The sequence below is a fragment of the Dermacentor andersoni genome, chromosome 1, assembly GCF_023375885.2.
Source record: "Dermacentor andersoni chromosome 1, qqDerAnde1_hic_scaffold, whole genome shotgun sequence".
In the NCBI taxonomy this organism is placed as follows: domain Eukaryota; kingdom Metazoa; phylum Arthropoda; class Arachnida; order Ixodida; family Ixodidae; genus Dermacentor; species Dermacentor andersoni.
In genome coordinates this window covers 72,010,234-72,030,675 of record NC_092814.1, presented here as the reverse complement: position 1 = coordinate 72,030,675, position 20,442 = coordinate 72,010,234, and the positions used below count along the sequence as shown (strand labels likewise).

General features: G+C 41.2%; 1 protein-coding gene and 1 non-coding gene across 5 annotated transcripts in view; one reads left to right on the top strand and one right to left on the bottom strand.

The window, feature by feature from the left end:
• The window catches only part of Not11 (CCR4-NOT transcription complex subunit 11), a 37,902-nt gene extending 35,357 nt beyond the window's left edge, over positions 1-2,545 (top strand). For all 4 annotated transcript variants that reach the window (XM_072286079.1, XM_050192264.3, XM_055061603.2 and 1 more), the window contains one exon: positions 2,277-2,545. In XM_072286079.1, the coding sequence (XP_072142180.1) occupies positions 2,277-2,414 (138 nt within the window). In that variant the 3' untranslated portion in view covers positions 2,415-2,545. The remainder of the gene's footprint in view (positions 1-2,276) is intronic.
• An 11,593-nt stretch (positions 2,546-14,138) lies between these two features.
• Positions 14,139-14,211, bottom strand: TRNAR-UCU (transfer RNA arginine (anticodon UCU)). The gene has a single exon. It is a non-coding gene; the product is annotated as a tRNA-Arg (tRNA).
• Positions 14,212-20,442: the final 6,231 nt, after the last annotated feature.

The window sequence follows — 20,442 nt, the reverse complement described above, 5'->3', positions numbered from 1 at the left end:
TGAAGGCGTACCCGCTAGCTCTATGTCTCTGGCATCGGCAGTGTCGGAGGGTAGCACAGCGATGACATGCAGGTACTTTGCTGTCTGCGAAGTGATGCACTGGAGTTGAAAACGGGCCTCTACTTGCATAAACCGAACTCGGGGATTCTTGGACCAAAAGCTGGGAAGCTAAAGCTCTGCGACGATGACAGGAGGCATAACTGTGGCGTCGTTTCTGTCAGCAGGAGTAGGAGCAGCGTCGTCCATGGCTAGTGTTCGAAAAAAAGAAAATGTAAATGTCCTGGGTCACCACTTGTTGGGAGCTCGGTTTGGCGGAGGCAAGGAATACGCATTTTGACAGCTTGAGAATGCAGAGTCGACTGGCTTTATTCAAAAGTAAAAGCAGGTTTGCTGAGTGGCTGTGGTGGCGCCCCAATTGGGCAGTCACCTCGGTTCTAAGAAAGAGCAGGGGGCAATGACCCCCCACGGCGAGGTAACCTGGATTTCTGGAGCAAGGGGCAATGACCACCCCGGCAAGGCATTGCGAAGTGACAAACGGCCGTTACAGATATAAGACGGATCACATACATACACCGTCTTCAAGAGTGGCTGGAACCTGTCTGGTAGGTGCTGGCAGTAAGAAAATGCACTTGCATATGATAAGCTTTCTGAATACTGGCCCTGTTCTTGTACCAAAATTTAGCTTAATGAAAAAACACTGAATCAGTGGAGAACTAAAATATCTTTAATCTGCTTCAATTTATCAAAGAGTTAACAGAAGTACTGGAGAGTTTATTTTAGAACTTTGAAAAACAAGTCAGTGAAACGCAACAGTTCTGTGGAAACCAACAAGGTGGAGAGAAGTCGTTAATTAAGGGAAAATGAGACATTCACCCAACCGTAGCAATTGCTACAAAGGAAACCCAACTTTTCTCTCTACTTCTCTCCACCTTGCGGGTTCCCACAGAACTATAACTTCAAAATCTTGCTTTTGCTTCGAGTTGTTAACAAATTCGACTTCGCCCTGCCATCTGCTAGCCGCCTAGTTAGCTCATATGGTAGAGTGGCTGTCTCGGAAAGGCGGTGCTCCCGGGTTCAAGTCTCGGACCAGGACAAATTTTTCTTCAACTGCAAGACCTTTTTTTTCAAGGAATCTGTATGGGTTTCCTTTGTAGCAATTGCTACGATTGGGTGAATCCCTTAAGTCAGTGAAAACAGGTGGTGCTGTAGCACCACCTGTTTAACTTTACTGCAGTTTCTAGAATGAGACAATAAATTTTTATGCTTAAGGTCCTAAGCTGCACTGTGTTACTGAGGGACGTCATGATGTTCTGATAAGTTTTGGCTACCTGGTGTTCTTTATTGTGCAGCTGAGCCAAGGTAAACAAGCACTTTTGCATTTCGTCTCCATTTCGCCTCTCATTTATGGTAGTACCACTACTATGTCATTTTTGTGTTAAATGGACACTCAAGAGCTACACTAAACTAGTTTAGATGGGTGAAGTATCCTTTCAAGATTACACTCTCATTTATTTTTTGGCAAAATATTGGTTACTAGCAAAGAAAATGACTAAAGTCTTGCTGCTTTCTTTTTTTTCTTTAGTTTTACAAATAAATAGTGCAGCAGTGTAATTTACCTACGCAGCTTAACCATATGGTGTTTCATTTTAGTGTCATTGGACGCTACGAAGTTTTCCACAAAGCATGGTTTGCCTGCATGTTGTACAGGTGGACTCGGGATTAATTTTGACCACCTTGGGTGTTCCGACATATATGTGAATGAGTACACTTGAGCGTTTGAACTGGATATTAAAAAGACGTACAAGAAAAACTGTATTTTCGGAGAAATCGTATGTACTGAGAACATGCAATTGTGCTTTTCTGTACATGAGTGATGCAGCCACCACCAGATTTAATCTCGCAACCTTCTGCTCTGTAGCAGACCATTGAACCACTGCAGCGGGTGAATTAGATGATGAAAACACGCAAGTTGTTTTAGTAACCACTTCATCCTTTTTGTAGAATTTCTACCTTGGAGTTCAGTGCTTTGGCATGAATTATTCAAATTTACAAGGTTGCTAGTGTGAATGAAAAAATTTTGAATTTGATATTTTGATAGATTACTAGTTTCTGAATCACGTTGAACAAACACATGGAGCTCTGTTGTGGGCATTTTCAAATGACTTTTTCTAATTTACATGAGTGACGTTTCCGCTACATTATGTTGTACCTGTTTTAGACACTGCAGTGTCTCATGTAAACATGCTAGATGTTTGAAACCTGCCTCTTTTCTGTAGGATCTCTTCATTGAAGTTCAGGCCTTTTGCATAGAGTTCAGCCGAATCAGGGAAGCAGCTGCCTTATTTCGTCTTCTCAAGCAGCTTGATACTGCAGAGCAAGGACCGTCATCACCATCTCAAACAAGTACGAAATAGCTCTGTGGATTACTCTGGTAAGCTGAGCAATTCTGTGAAATAAGGTCTTGTTAAAAAGTCACTGAAGATTTTTGTTACTTTTATGCTGCAATGAATTGTTTTTTGAAAATAAACTACTTCAGTTTCTTGCATTTTGTGTTGTTACATTGACTGGGCAAGTGCTTCAGTATAGCACTTGCCTGTATTTGTACGAGTGAATTTAATGGAACTCTGGAAGTGTGTAGCTTCGGGCTAGTTGTGTGATCAATGTGCCTCAAGCTTTGTGAACTGTGTTCGGAGCAGGCACAATCGGGAACAGGCAGTGTGCATGAAGAACTGTGCTGGACAATTTATGGAGTGCCACACAGGTGTCACATATGAAGTACTGCTTTCTTGTGGAACGTATGTGGAGCATACAGGATGCTGGCATTAATGACGAGCATCATGAGCAAGGCAACAATTTTCAAAACGAAGACTGGCAGCAATTTGGCAATACATTGTGGCATGTACGGTTGCCACCCTTCATTTGACAAGGTGGCAATAATGAAGCACTACTGTAATGAATGCATACAATAAATATTTATTGGCTTTAAAGGCATGGGTTGTGTGAGCGTACAACCAGTCATTTCACAAAAAAAATAATGCATATTTGTCGTCCTAGTAAGCATGCTTTAGACACGCCGCTTTGCCTCTTTAGTTTTTGTTGCTTATTTTGAGAATCAAACAGTTAGTGCTATGTGTTGTCTCTTTTCACATGATGTTAGCTTTTTGATATCTGGTGTGGTCCTAACTACATGTGAAAAGAGTTTTGTACGTTATATGCCTAAAGAACAAAAAATAAACTGCCTTGTTTCCACGTATTGTGCATAATCAATTGGATTTGTTAAGAGATGCTCCTCACTTTGGGCAAAACTGGGCGGACGCCCAGTTTTTCTTGCAGAAAGTCTCTGCAGTAAAATTTTTATGGTTTTACTTGCTTTGGTGCACCCACGACTCTTGTTGGCCAGTACCCTTTGTAGTTTTAGCCAGGTGAACTGCTATATTTACATTTTTTTCTAAAAGTAACACGTAACTTTTGCCACAGAAGCTGCCTATCTGCAACATGAAGCTACGTAACAAAATTTTGTTGACATCGTGTCATTTTACACATGCTTCTTGTTGATGGAATATTGATCAGGGACAATGATCAAAGAAAACAAAATTATAGTGAAATAAGCCATGTTTATCAACTGCGTGGTGCAAAGAGATGCAGATGACCAATGCTTTTCTGGGTAAATCTAAGGGTAGGTAGACATACATACATATATATATATATATATATATATCCACAACATATGTGTGAGAGAAAAATTATCAAATATTCTGAATGCACTGATTGAAAAAGTGAAAACTCCCAACCGGAATAAGTGTGTTTCTTTTAAAAGCTGCACCAGCCCCAGGTGAATCAATCGACTTTTTGAGAAAAGGAATCAAGGCAGTTATTGGACGTTAATATGAGCAACAGTGTTGAGGAAAATATATTGCCTGTGTACTCAGACCGAATCAGGGAGACTAGGAAGCATTTACCAATGTAATCTCCCGTGGCTTGTCTGGCGATCTCCTTCAACGTGCCAGCAGGCGAAATGAAGGAGGAACATATAGTCAGGGTGTCTACCAACCGGGAAAACCGGGAATTCTCAGGGATTTTGAATAGTCTGGAAATACTCGGGGAATACCCAGGGAATGTGCGCTTCTATCAGGGAAAATGAGCAGTTATTTTGTTGAAAGGGAACGAAAGTCGTGGTAATGCCAGCTCGAATAACAGAGTAATCGTAATGAGTCCTCCTTGGCACCGCATCGTCCACTGGAGTAGTTGTCAACGACTGACTTTCAGGACGCCGGATAATTCGGACTGCATCGCAGCACTACCACATACCCCATAGAGTCACTGTAGATGAATGTCTGAAATTTCGGACGCGAGAACCCTTCGCCGTCCGATTTTTCTGGCTTTTTGCTGTGACCACAGGTCCGAAACGGCATTAATCAAAGCCACCACCACTGCCACCATTTTGATTACCTTGCTGCCTAGCTTGAACCGGCCCTCTCGCACGCAGATTCGCTGGCATCTGTAGCCACCACCGCGGCAACGCTAGGCCTAGCTGCTTCGATGTTCGCTATTAAGCTTCTTGCCGTTCTATGCCATATTTTTCATTGAAAGACTTCTCATTGAAAGACTTTTCATTGAAAGGCCGCTGTGAGCAATGGTACCGACTCCGCCTTTGTGGTACTCGCGATTGGCTTCGAAGCTTGCAAAGCACAACACATTGCATAATGCCGGTTTCCGAAAGTGAGCTTTGCCTCAGTATGGCAGTGTTACACAATGAAGCATACGTGAAAGTATTGTGGTGACGCATAATAAGCATGGGAAGGGGCAATTGTCACTGGACACGGTATGTATGCCTTAATTATACACGCATGCACCGGCCATCTCCTGTCGCAGTACGAGCACCTATATACCTAATATGTGTACTAGCAGGCCTTCAGAGCTTTTTGGGATGTGCCTGTGGCGATTTGAGCCTTTAAGGGCAGTAAAAGGCATGCATTCATTTTTTTGAACGTTTTTGCAGCCCCTAAGGATTCCGAAAAATTGGACGTTGACTATACAAGTGACTAAGAGGATGCTTCAAATGGTCCACGGGGTGAATGCGCAGCAGAACGAGGACAAGAATAGAAATGACTTACGCATTGAGGAGTGAATGGGAAAGGAAGCGTGCCGCCGCTTCTTTGAAGGAGCTTGAGCTCAAAAAGCAAAGCGTTGGCTGACGCCGACATGCAGGTGTCCCTCATCCAAACCAAAATAAACTCTTCAAAGCAGTGAAATGCAACACTGAGGCTTTGTGTGCAGGCTGAGAGTATGTCAGGACAGTCGAGGTTGACTTACTAAAGCTTGAGAGAATCTCACTTGGGACAAAGTTCAGGCCTCATACCAATGAGCTTGCTATCAGTTGATAGAAATAGCTCACATTCGAAAGTATTTGCTTCTATGTGCATCTCCTTTTTATTCGTATTTGAGAATGTTTGGCTCGATTTGCAATGGGTTTTACCCTTCTTTTTTAAGATATCTTATTTGCTGTGCATTTTACTAACTCTGCCCTTTTGTTTTCTTTTTGAGTAAAATAAACACTGCTCGTTACTATTCAAACTGGATTAAGTCGTTTTTCTTATTTAACATGCTTACTAGGGAGTGACAGCATCAGGTGACATGGTGTCAACCTGTCTTGACATAAAACGAAGTTCTGTGTCACTCAAGGGATTTCGCAAAGGCACTCACGGAAAACCTGGAAAACTCAGGGAATTTGGAAATGTCAACTTGGTAGACACCCTGTATAGTCAAATCGAATGGTATTTGCTATTCAGATCGTATTCAACTTAAGAATTCACAATTTAGAATTCAGAGCCGTTTCACTCTTTGAAGGTGGATGACCAGCGGAGCTGTATATAACTATAAATAATATAAAACAAAACAATATAAAAGAAATATGCACGTTATGTTTATTTGTATTTACCATTATCTAGTGACCACAATAATCATGGCTTTACGGTCGCTATGATAAACTGGTATGGGCTCTGTGACGACACTGAAGATGTTCTTAGCGAACTTTAGGTCTACACACATCCAACAGCGCATCGTGGAGATATTGGTCTTGGTCTGACATTGAAGACTGAACCTTTCCAAGAGAAATGGCAAGAACTACTTTCCATCGGGACGAGACACATTGACATTAAAGTCACCCACAATGACGATGGGTTTGGGGTCCACCAGGAGGATTCACCCAAATGTGTTGAACATAATGTCTTCCAAGGTCCTTCTTTGACATTCCGGGATGAATGTATACAGTGGCGACAATAATTCCGTCCCCAGTCTCTACAGCACACGCGTCGGCACATTCAGCGGCAAGGCTCTCGCCTGTCGTCGGTAAGGCATAGGGTGCAACGACCGCGCTGTTGTGTCGTTGTTTGCATAGATTGCTATGCATCAAACCATCATCCATCACTGGTTTTGACACATCTGGCCTCAAACGCAGTTGGGACACATATGCTGACACGATTTTGCCTTATGCTTAATTAAGCTATTCTAGCTCTATAGACGCCGCCATCGTTTTTGCCTATGCACATCATGAAAAGCCATTTCCGTCCAAATGTAATGCATAACAGCACTTTTGAAGTCTCAAACGTGAGGGGCCGATGCAAATGAGGACGCTTATTCCGAACGATTGTGCTGCTGGAGAGTCGTGGCTGTTGCGCAGAGGCTCACCAGTTCCTGAGAGAATTAACACTTGGGTGCGAATTGGTTCTGCTGAACGAGTTCCTAGCTGACATTCAACATAAACATTTGGTACTGCCTTTAAATCTGCTAACTTGATTCAGGCAAGGAAAACATTTTTTTGACAGTCTCACCATGTCTACAACCCATTAAAACTAGGTGCCCAATGTGGTACCACACAGCAGATCTACATATATCTGTACATGCAGTCGAATCCACTTTATTCAAGTGCCACGAAAATTTAATTGTTATAACCAATAATTGTTATAACCGGGTTGCATGAAAAAATCAAAATAGGGCGATGGCAGAGCTGATATGAGAAAACTATATAGGCAGGGAGGCTAGTGCCCCTCCCCACCACCTTCCTCCGCCCAGCTGCTGATTGTGTTCACTCGTTTAACTGCTTCCTGGGCGCTCCGATCGCAAGTAACAAGCCGCGGCTGTTGGCGTTAAAGAATGGCACTGCTATAGCAACTGCAGAGAGGTGCCACGGGTGGAAAGCAATATGCGAGCACCAACGAGGCATCACTTTGGTGGCCCCAAAAGGGGCCTTTTCAAAATATCAAGAAGATGGCCGCGGCAGCCTGTCAGCTTGAGAAATCCAGAAGAAATGCTGGGGAGAGATAGTCACAAGCATCTCACCACGTACTTGTCACTGGCTTGCATGAGGAAAGCCTATGTCCGTCGGCCATGCATGCTTTATGTGAAGCTTGCCGACATCCTTCTCCAAGGCATCCGAGCACTCCACGTAGTGCAGCGGTAGGTTCCTCGCGAAAATGAAGCCCCGGAGGGACTGAATCATGCCGGGCCTCCTGTGAGGACGACGTTGAGGCAGCCTGCCCTACCTCATCATTGCTGCTGTCGTCGCCGTTGCTATCCGATGCAAGTATGTTCGCGGCGATCGTCTTATCGGTTAGAAGCACTTAGTTTCCAAATCTATAGCCGTGCACTTTCTTTTCACCGGCAACGGCGTGCATTGCCAATGATCAACGGGTGGATCAGCCATGTTCCATTTCGGTGGCAAGTCAAGCGAAGTTGAGAAACCGCATGGCCAGGAACGACTTCGAAACAACCAACAAAAATTAACGCGAGCGATTGAGCTGTTCGCAGAACTGCACTGAATTAGGAGCCAGCGAGCAACATACGAACAATCTACTTGCGGCACAGTTGGCACAGTCCATTTGTGTTTCAGAGGGTGGGGCGGCGTAGAGCTATGGGGCGCAGCCCATTCATGTTCGAAGGGGTGGAAGGCCGACGAGAGAGAGTTGTGCAGAGATGGCTAGAAAATGAACCTGCGGTGGCTGTTGGAACAGTGGCCCATCGTGCAGCGGCTCGAATTTCTCGTTTTCTTTTCTTCATTTCAAGAATTTCGCATTTCACTACCTTCTGGCTCGGACACCCAGCAGCCAGACTTCATCGTTATAACCAATAATGCAGCGTCTGGGCATTGTAGTAAGCGGGTTATTTCACCATGGAAAACATACAAAAGTCAACGGTGCAGTAGCTTCTCATTGTTATAACCGATATATTGTTAAAACCGGTATGGTTATAAGTGGGTTGAACTGTATATGTCACGCATGCCGTTCCTTTAATTGCTTCATTATTGTGCTTATGGTAGGGCACTGGATAACTGAAAGCAGACGTTTATAATACAGAAGCTGCTTAGTTTTGGGAATGACATTACATTTAGGTACAAAATATAAGATAAGGGTAACATGTTTTTCTCAGAAATCGGACTCCAGAATAATTTCTTTCGTTACACCTTACTTGAAATAGTGTTTATTTAACACTCTGGTTCTTTTTTAACATGGCCAGCAATGTGGTTACACCAGTGCTTTAATGTGTGGAGAACACGCCATGTTTCTTGTGCACTGCTCAGTTTGTCCTGTTAGTACACCTCGTATATCTGGGTGCTGTGCAGTTGTTGTTCTTGTTACCTCAAAACATGGCTCGCACCCACAGGGAGGATTGGCCACACTGGGTTGATTGAAAAATGCATCTACTAATAAAGTTTGTGCGACTAGTTTGGCACATGAAAGACTATCTTAGAATGACAGCTGTCAGTGGATGATGAGCCACTACGTATTTGCAAGTTTTGGTTTGCACACTTTATTTCAGAGGCATCTGAATTTTATTATAAATTTGGCATGATGCATCAGTTATTTACATTCACCTGAAATGGTATATACTTGAATGCTCTGGTTTCATGGTCGTCAAGGCTACAAGTTCCTTTGTGAAACATTGTACCGTGTTCTTGAGAATGTATTTAGTATAATAAATGTTAGGGGCAATTTTCTGTTTCGCATTGAGGGGTGGCATAGCAGTTGCTAAAAGCTTGCGTTCAACAAAGCTGCCTTGTGAAACTGCATCATTTGTGTGCAGCATATATATGCAGTGCTGTAATAGCCCGCAGGCTTCATAAACTACATTGATCCTCACTCCTAAGCCTTCCCAGTTTAATAGCATGAATACTTCTTAGCATGCAGTGAATATCATTGGAGAGATTTTATCTTCTTGCATGACCACTTTCTTGATAGGTAATTTTATACTTTTCTTGTGGAGAAACAAGGTAGCTGTGGAAATTTTGTAGATATTTCCCAAGGTATTCACGTCTGCCTCCTTTACTCCTTGATTACACAGTGCCTCCATGACTGCTAGTATCTCTACTAAATCAAATGCATTTTCGTAATCTATGAAAACCATATAGAGATTGTACTCCGCAGATTTCTCAATTACCTGATTGACGACATGGATGTGATCCATTGTAGAATATCCCTTCCTGATGCTAGCCTGTTCTCCTGGTTGATAGAATTCAAGTGTTGCCCTGATTATATGTGTGTGTGAAAAAACAACACGAACATTAATATGGCAAAGATAGCTCCTCGCAAATTATGTGATGAACTGATCTCTACAAATCCTTCTTGTCAGGCATTATTATCGCATTTTAAATAAACCACATTAGCCAAAACAACAAATAGAATAGATACAGGTTTTGCAATGGTCATTCTTTACATTGTTCTCAGCACTTATTTAACACAGGAAAAAAGTGCAAGTAGTAGTTCACCAGGGTGTGCTTCGCAGGAGGTGTGATGCTTTCTAATATTAGAAGCTCTTGTTGACAGAGATACAGTATATCATACATTGGTAGCATTTCTGTGTCCATCCGGAAGCACGGGGCCTGTCTGCTTTTCGTCCTTGTCTGTTGTCATCTTGTTTTACTGGGTCCCTGTATCCGTACTCTCTTGCAACAAAATTAATGGAATACCAACTAGACAAAGTCGTCATACTTCTTTGAACGTAAAGTAGTTAGGTAAACATTGTCTCAACGTCACAACTACCGTTCACAATGCTCAGCAATGTCAGCACTGTGTTTATCAGCTTTCTGGTGCATTACCGCTGTTTACATTGTGCGATGTGCGGGAAATGCAATGTAATGCATCATTGTTGTATTCATTTAAATGCGGCTATTAAAAAAGCTACAAGCTTTCATTCACTGAAGGCCGGCATGCACTGAATATATTGTACCTTTACATACGCTGGTTTTCACTTGAGTGTTAAGCGAGAACAAGGCAAATACTATATTTGTACATTAATATTAATAATAATATGATATATATTGACCACTTGCTTCACAAAAGGTAGGCAGCAATAATTAATTTTGTAACACCTCCATTTATTATTATCCTTTTCAAAAGGGCAAAATTCGTGGATCGAGAGATTGGGTTTAACTTGTTTTCGTTTGTTCGGGGTGCCAAAATTGGTTATCGGGTTTTACCCAAAAAAAAAACGAAGGACCGTAAGTATATCACGTCTCAGCCTGACATTGCATAAGTTGACAGGACCAACTTCATCAACCTGCCATGGAAATGCCGAAGCTTTCATTCAACATCAACATCATCATCACCATCAGCCTATTTTACGTCCACTGCAGGACGAAGGCCTCTCCCTGCGCTCAACATGCTGAAGTACAAAGGAACGCAAGAATACATCCCCGTTGACAAGTGACTTCATCTTTTCAAGATGAAGGCGGCTGAGGCATCAAGGATGCAGCGCGATCGTGTCAGTCGCTTCAACGAGTACATAGAAGGGGTAAGGTTCAGGTTCTTCGGTTCAGAGTTCTTCGGCAACAGCAAGCCATGGGACGACATCAAGCGTGGCATGCAAGACTGCTTTGCAACAACCAATAGAGATGCCTTCCAGCTTTTCATTCGCTACCAGCTGAAAGGAGGATACACCATCAAGGAGTATTCCGACGAGAAAAGACGACTCCATGCCTTAGTCAACCTTAAAGAGTGCTGCATCATCTTTGGGCTGACTGACAGTGTTCCTTCTAACGTGTAACTAGCGTTAGCCAGATTGTCTTTCACCTCACCATCAGGGCGGCTTGCCGCTGGCCATAAGGTTGAGCCTTCAATAAAACGGGTGAGAGGACTTTACATTACTTCAACTGTCAGTACAATGTCACTGCCTCTAGATTAGCCATTTAGCCAACTGCCCCCAAGGTACTAATAAAATAGTTAATGCACTTCTGTTAATTAGTCCTCTCAACCTCACATTATTAGCGGCAAAGTATGTCCGCCTCGCCTAGGAATGTCTGCAAGAACACGATGTTTGCTGCGCACATTACTTTTTTTTATAAAATATCTGTATTGTCTGAAGAGAACATGTATATAAATTCAAAAGCAATAGTTTTACTTCCTCACCCATACTGCCAGTCAGCCGATTTCCACATATGTTGCTTCAGGAGTCAATTATATTTGCCTATGAGAACTTAAGTTTCACCAAACTTCTTTTGCATTTTCAGAATCGTGAAAAGCATACTGCTGCAAAATGAATAAAAGATTTTCGTTTCCTCAGTGAGTTTTGCCAAGGTTACAGAGTTTGGACTCCATGCAACAACTCTCTACAGGAACGTTGGACATGAGATCATCAGCTATGTCATGCATAATTGGACAGCATCCATCCACTCACTTGAAATATATGCTGGATGTAAAACATTATGAAAAACGATGAAGGATATGTGAACCTATAGTGCATACCTTATGATGACGTACAGCAAACACCCAGATGTCTATCTTGCAACTTGTTTTACTTATCCACCTTGTGACGACTTGAGACTTTAGCTTGTAGTCTGTGATTTACTATTTTTGGCAGTCTAGTAATGTAGCAATATTATCTTATTACGCTACTACCAGTGATGCTTTCCTTGCATGTGTCTATGGTACACAAGTCCTTCAGCAGTTTCTTTTTTTTTCATTTTTCTCAACTTCAGATTCTTTTTTTCCCAACCATTTATTTAGCGTTTTTGGAAAGCTAGTCATGCAACAGCTAGCCATTCATTGTCTTAAAGCCTGTTTGCAACCAGACTATAAAGATGATGATAGGCTATTTGGCAGGGTTTTTAATGAGAATTAGTGATATTGTGTTTATAACTGATCTCTTGTCCCTAGTTAGCTGTGCTTTTTACACTAGTCAATACAAGCATAATTTTTCTGCTCTAAATAAGGGTGTTTCTTTACGTTAACAGAATTTTAAAAAAAATCACCTGTGACATGTAGCCCAATTCTACTTCTTGAGCTAGATTACTCTCGGAGGAAGATATTACCTGTGCAAGAAATAAAAGTGAATATTTTGCTAATTAAAAATGCTAATTAACGTTTAAACTAATTACTTTATGCCACATGTTACCTTAATTGTAGCCAGTGACTTTTAAAGTGATATCCACTTGGAATGAATTCTGAAGATGACACCCTATTTCGAAATATGCATTCCCAAAGTTTGTGATGAAATGCACTGGTGTTCCAGTAACTTTTCAGCTTCAATGCATAAAAATATATTTTGTTAAAAAGCAAGTGGAACAACAGTGTATTTTTGTGGCAAGTTTGACAGTGCTTACCTCAGAAGTAGCACTAGTTCCAAAATTTGTTCCAAGTGGATGTGCCCTGTGAAATCAGTGGCTTCAATTTGTATATATTGCAATATGTGCGCCAAAGTAATTCATTGGAAAGTTGATTAGTGAAATTTTCTTCATTACTCAATTATGTATTTTGACTTCCAATTTAAGTAATGTCTGCATCTTCGGGTAATCCAGATCAATGAGTAGATTTGTGCTATATGCCACAAGTAATTAAAAAAAATTCTGTTATGATTAAAAACAAACAGCCAGTGTATGTGTGTGACTATTTGATATTCGCTGCTTATACTATGTGTTCGAGAAAGTTTATATTTGCCCACCTCTTATTGCATGCAATAAACAAATTCTTCACAAGTGTGCTTTGCTGAGTGTGAGGCGCAAGTCATATTTGACACATTCATTGTTAATCTATTGAGTAACATATGCACATTGCACTGTACCTTGTGTAAAATTGGTAAAAGCTGTAATTTTTAGGCAATAAGCATGACAAAATGCTACACATTGAGCAGCGAATTCGATGCGTTGCCAAGACTGACTGAAGTTTCTCCACTTAATCACTGAAGCAATTGTACTGCAAACTGACTTATTTTTGCAGTGGTTGAGATTTGCATTCAGTGTCATTAGTGCAGAAGCTATTGCCGCATACTTCACTGCGCTATTCTTGAATAACGCTTCTGGTAACACTTGTCGTGTGGTCCCAAAGTGCTAGGAATTTTTTTTAACACACTGCACCACAATACTTGTAGCAGCATTCTGCATGAAACAATTTTTAAGACAATTCTATACCTTCAAAACTGCAAGCAAATCTCTCTACCATTTGTCATCTGAACATCACCGAACTGAACATCAGACAATTCTTGAAAAAATATCTTCGATGCATAGTATCGTTATTGAGCTTTCTTCTTTTGGTTCCATATGTTTAGAAATACTTGGGAAAATGAGAAATTTTGATCATGTCAGAGTGAAGGACACTGCATCTCTCTTAGCGAAGGTGACTTGAGGCACCGTTATTCATAAATGTGTATGACAACAGTGGGCGTTGTTACGCTTGCGAGACAAATAAAAGCAATTATTTCGCATTCACGGAACCTTATTTTAATAACTAAATGTGAACATTTAGCTTGGAATTTCTTCTGAGACACCTTCAAAGAATGGAGGTACCTACTGCTGACTTCATAGAACATCACAACATCCAATTTCCCACACTTTTCTAAAACATTTCTGCCATGCCATTGTTACACAATTGACAAAATGAAGGTATGTTAAACAGCACCTTTCAAACAGATTTTCTTGTTTCACTTTTTATATAAGCTGCACTTGAATTTAGAGTTGACAAATGTTGACACAGCGCCTCAATGGGATATATTTAGTGGACCTCTTGCTGCAATCAAAACTTAAAAAAAAAATCATTGTAATTTCAGCCACATTGACCTAGCAAGCTTTTGCCGACTAAAAAATTGGCAGGAAGACTGCAAACAACGAACCCCCCACCCCTCCCTCATAAAAAAAACAAAAAAAAAAATTTGCGCATCCCTGCCGGGATTCGAACCCGGGACCTTTGGATTAGAAGTCCAACGCGCTATCCACTGCGCTACAGGGACAAGGTCAGCAAAATTAAAGTATCAGATAATTCGAATTTTGTTCGATATTTGCATGCGCTCGCGTAATTTTTTTTCTTTTTCGCACGTATGTGCAGCGAGCGTTGGCGCTTTCTCCTCAATCAGATCTGTGCTGCCCACAAGCGACGGCCAGTTTGCCGAGTAGCCGATCCCGACGATGTAGGACAAGAATTGTGTGCAGTTTTTCCGTTTCGCTGCATGATTAGGCTCAAGCTTTCCTTTTTTTTTCTTTTTTCTTTCAGATGTCAAGCGGCTGTGGTTCGGCGTCTGTTACTAACGCATTTAGTAAACAGGTAGCAGAGAAACTTCTGCCAGCTGGTGAACGTGCATACTTGACAAAACAGCGCTAAAATAGACGAGGACGAAGAAGGGTAGTTACTACACACTGGACTGAGGGTAGTTGAGCAAAATATGATTGCAGATTTATCTTTTTATTCCCCCTCCCCCCTCGCTAAACAGCCATTGCCGTCGACTCGTGCGGTGGTGCCTGCACCATAAGCGCGTGATTCAGAGTACAGTCGCGATCAATTTGAAGGTGATCGCTCGAGCGGCGACCGAAACTAGGAGCAGCGCCACGTTACGTCATCACCGTCAGTCAAGAGGGAAACATCAGATAGCTTCCCTCTCTCTCTTTTGCTGTTCCCTGAGCAGGTGTCACTCCCATCTGGCAACTCGCAGCTTTTCGTCACCCTTCACGAGATAACCTGCGAATTCATTTTGATTGCCTTATCAGCTATAGCACAGAGGCGTCATTGTTAGCCAATGTATGCATGAGGCAGGGACGCGCACACATCATTGCCATGAAACCGTAACAAACACAAAAATGTGTCGAGTTAGTCTTGGGGGTGACGGTTGCAGCCTGTACGAGCGTAAAAGGGGAAGAAGGCAGCGCAATTTTTATCTTCGCAGTTCCGAAATCGGCCGCTATGCTGCTTGGAAGGCTCGCCGGTCGCAGCTCGAGCGATCACCTTCATATTGATCGCGACTGTACGTACTACGTGCATGCTACGTGTTTGTCTGACGGGAGCGGTGCCCTCGGAAAGTCCGAGGATCGTTGAACTCTGTTGTTGCTAGTATCATTTGTATGCGAGCTAAAGTCGAAGACAATTCGGTAGTTGTAGCTGTAATTCGGTAGCTACGCGGCAATCATCCAGCACCACGTTTTAAAGAATCGGTACGAATTAAACAAGTGCACGGGTCCGCGACGTTTCCTCGAACCGTTGGTTGTAGGAGCTCTGTGATCAAACGCCGGTGTCACCCCCTTTTATTAATACGGGTGTCTCGCGGCGCAGTTTTGATCGCAATCAAGCCCGATCCGGATCGAATGTCTCGGTCGCGATTGGTTTCTTTGCGCAAGCTGCGCTTCATGCTTTGTTAGCCCTATTCAACAGAAAATTTTATTTACCGATAGTGCGTGTGTGGAAAGCTTCACTGAAAAAGAGAAAATAAGCCAAGGGTGGGGCCCATTGGTCCAGAGCTACACTGGCGCGGGCTGCTCGCTGGCCTTGACCTAAAGGATTGTTTGCCGAATGCGGTTTTGATGAATTTGATACTTAGCTGGAAGGATGTTACGCTCAAAGTACTTGCCTCTCAGTAAAGGGTGGACTAGTAGTACATGAACTAGGCGTATGCAAAACATATTATAAATTAACAATGTGGCGTATGGCACAACAGGAGATTAAGTGCATGCTTAAGAGGAAGCTTTAGCTCGAGTGCTCCTATCTAAATACACGTAAAAGGAGAATTCGTTTTTCTCGGCAACCACTGCACCAAATTTGACGAGGTTTGTTGCATTTAAAAGAAAAGCTTAAAATCTAGTGACTGTTGGTTTCGAATTTTTGAGTTAGGTCAATTTTTTATTAAAAATCGGCAAAAATAGAAAATTTTCAAAAGAAAAACGAAACTATGAAGTTTACAACTCTGTAACTCAACGAAAAAATATAATACAATTCTGTTAATTGCATCTAATAGTACATCTAAAGCGGACAAAATTGATATGTTACACATGAATATAAAAAAATATAGTAATATGGAAATATAGCTTTTGCAGAACCCTTGTAACCAACGTAACAAAGTCAGGTAAGATGTAAAATGACGTATCGAATTTGTCCGCTTTGAATGATCTAATGGATGCCGTTTGCAGAACCGCGATATCTGTCCTTGGTGCAGAGCTATGAATTCGTAAACTTCGTGCTTCTATTTTTTTTTTCAAACAATCGAATATTTGAAAATTTTAAAAACAAAATTCAGGTCCTAAATCAAAATTCCGCATCCAACAGTCACTAGAATTTAGCTTTCTCTCTCAAATGCAACAAACGTTATTAAAATCGGTCCAGGGGTTATCTCAGAAAAAACGTTTTTGCGTTTTACATGCATTTGAATAGGCCACGTCAGAGTTGGGCCCGAGCTAAAGCTTCCTCTTAAGAGGAAGCTTTAGCTCGGGTGCTCCTATCTAAATACATGTAAAAGGAGAATTCGTTTTTCTCGGCAACCACTGCACCAAATTTGACGGGGTTTGCTGCATTTAAAAGAAAAACTTAAAATCTAGTGACTGTTGGTTTCGAATTTTCGATTTAGGTTGTCATATTTTTATAAAAAATTGGCAAAAATCGCAAATTTTCAGAAAACGAAACTATCAAGTTTACAACTCCGTAACCCAGCAAGAAAAAATGATATAGCAATTCTGTGAATTGTATCTGATAGCACATCTAAAGCGGACAAAATTGATATGTTACACATGAACCTCAATAAATGTGTCAATGTGTTATTATAACTTTTGCAAAACCCTCGTAAATAACGTAACAAATTCACGTAAGATGTAAAATGACATATCAAATTTGTCCGCTTTGAATGGTATAATGGATGACGTTTACAGAATCGCGATATCTGTTTTTGATGCAGAGCTATTAGTTTGTAAACTTCGTGCTTCTATTTTTTTCCGACTTCTGAATTTTTGAAAATCATTTTAACAAAATTCAAGCCCTAAATCAAAATTCCGCTTCCAACAGTCACTAGAATTTAACTTTCTCTCTCAAATGCAACAAATTTCATTAAAATCGGTCCAGGGGTTATCTCAGAAAAACGTTTTTGCGTTTTTACATGTATTTGAATAGGCCGCGTCGGAGTTGAGCCCGAGCTAAAGCTTCCTCTTAAGAGGAAGCTTTAGCTCGGGTGCTCCTATCTAAATACATGTAAAAGGAGAATTCGTTTTTCTCGGCAACCACAGCACCAAATTTGACGGGGTTTGTTGCATTTAAAAGAAAAACTTAAAATCTAGTGACTGTTGGTTTCGAATTTTCGATTTAGGTCGTCAATTTTTTATTAAAAATTGGCAAAAATAGCAAATTTTCAGAAAACGAAACTATCAAGTTTATAACTCTGTAACTCAGCAAGAATAGGTGATACCGCAATTCTGTGAATTGTACCTAATAGCACATCTAAAGCGGACAAATTTGACATCTTATACATGAATCTCAAAAAATTTATTAATATGTAATTACAACTTTTGCAGAACCCTCGTAAACAACGTAACTAACTCACGTAAGATGTAAAATGACATATGAAATTTGTCCGCTTTGAATGATCTAATGGATGCCGTTTACAGAACCGCGATACCAGTTCTGGATGCAGAGCTATTAGTTTGTAAACTTCGTGCTTCTATTTTTTTCAAACTTCTGAAATTTTGTAAATCTCTTTAACAAAACTCAAGCCCTAAATCAAAATTCCGCTTCCAACAGTCACTAGAATTTAACTTTCTCTCTCAAAAGCAACAAATTTCATTAAAATCGGTCCAGGGGTTATCTCAGAAAAACGTTTTTGCGTTTTTACATGTATTTGAATAGGCCGCGTCGGAGTTGGGCCCGAGCTAAAGCTTCCTCTTAAGGTGGGCCTTTCCTTCATTTAACAATACACTCACGGCTTCCCTATGCAGAGTCCTGCAAAATAAGGTCAAACAGTACACATAATATGGATCCCATAGTTCCCTAGCAAACTTGCAAGCTTTGCATTGCAAATCGCTCTGCTCATATCATTGCACCATCCTAGCTATTCCAATAAATGCCTCGTGTGCCAAGTATCTTCTAACAGTAAGAAAACATCAGATGTGCCCCCAGTAAAACAGCCGAGACAAAGACCATGCATGGAAAGCACACTGCTCCATTTGATATATCGTTTTAAAGAAAAAGTCCATTGAATGTATCTTTATTGACCCTTAAAGACCAATAATTAAAGCTGCAAGATTTCAACATTCATTTAAATGCTACAATGCTGGAACTTAAAGTAGACTAGGGCCTTTACACAGGTTTTAGCAGTTCATCAAAAGTATGCAACAAGTTGGAATTCCTTGAAAGAAAAATTTTGAACACGAAGGGTCAAATCAAACTTTACCCAGGAACACTTTGCTTACCAAGCGCACTGGTTTCCTCTTTATGTATGTATGGTACCATGGATAAGAGCTTTAGTGTTGCCTATTAAGACACGGGCAATCTAATTTTAGCTGATGCAAACGAAGATATGTTTCATGCCAGATGCAGGCACACAATACTAAAACTTGGGCATTTTGGTCAGCATATGTGGCCTCTCCAGCAATGCCAGTTTTCTTATATTAGAATTATACATGTTGCATGCTGCGCTTGGCAACTTCGACAAAAAGCAACATCTCTGTTTGCACAGGCCTACTTGTAAGTAGATGGGGACCACCTCCAATTCAGACTGAGGGTTTGCACAATTGTTACTACATAGCTCGTCCTGCTTGGCAGAGGGATGTACCTGGTCCCTCTTCTTTTTCTTCCTACTTCTCTTGCAATTTATAATGACATTGTGCACAAATGATACATATTTATTAAAAATGTCCATATTGCTTTTCTTTTCAATGCATCTCAGTTTACCTGCAACAATGTTCACCATAGCGAAAGTTGTGATGACAAGAGCATCATTTCCTTCATCAGCCACAAAAGAAGGAGTGGGAGATATTTAAGCAAGATCCTCATGCTCTGTGCAACATCTGCCACCACCTCTCAAGCTTTTTGTAGCCAGCAAAAATTACTTTGTTGGAATAGGTGAAAACCCCACAATACAGGCTTTGGGAATAATCAAAATACTAAGCATTCATGAAAGCCCAGCACACTTTAGACAGTGCACCTGCATTATTTTATTGTAGTGCCGTAAAGCCACAAGATACCTGCAAAGCAATGCCTTCATCATTAACAGCATTCTTTTTTTAAAGCTTCCACACAAAAATCAGCTTTGAGAAGCAACTATTATGCCTGATCAAAAAGAATAAAGCAGAGCACACAGCAGTGCTTTCCGCAATCAGTTCTCCAACTTTGGTAGATGCAAGACTTCATGTAGCCGATATAAAGCCACAATTTAGTCACGTTGGCAAGGCATTTCCTAGTGAGACTGCGTTCTTAGTAATATGTTCTGTTTATTCTTATTATTACTTAGAAATAAAGACTGTTCTGTAGATTCAGAGGTATGCTGAGCATGCAGAGGTATACTGAGGGCTATGGGAATATTTTTTTAACCTTGATTTGACTTCAGCTGGTAAATACCAAGAGGTTAGTTCCACATACATTAGAAGTTACTTTTGGTTCCCCAGTTGGTACTACAGGTCTGGTTCCTACAGGCTCTTCTGACAGACTCACTTTGTTTATGTGTTGAGAAACAAGTGGTCACTGAACAGTCTTGTGCTTTGGTACCTTCTGCATATTTTATGCATTTTCTTATGTACAGGAGACAACTTAATGTCTTCAACAGTTTTATGCCAAAGCAGAATTCATAGCTTCCACAGTACTATTGAAAGTAAGCTGGAAATAAGAAGATTAGATTAATTACTGGTTGAGCATGACTGGGGCCACAACTTATCATTGCCCCCGAGCCGCACTGACAAAACCGTTTATCACATCCAAAAAGACACCACCACAATTTTCTTGTTTCTTCTTGCGCACTAACCTTTTCAGCAACTTTTTCTTCGTGTGCACTACTTCACAGTGGAATGCTTCACCAGCTGATGTATTTACTGCACATGATGCTTCCGATTTTTAGGAATGTGTGTTAGCCCACGCTTGACTGCTGCTGCCACTTTTACATCTGATCCGATACCTACAGCGTTGTGCTGTTCTTTTGGCTACCGCACCTGAAGCTTGACTGGTTACATCTTCACTCTGCCTTTCTGCAGAAACCTTGTCTGCAGTTTGCTGATCACACTTTTGA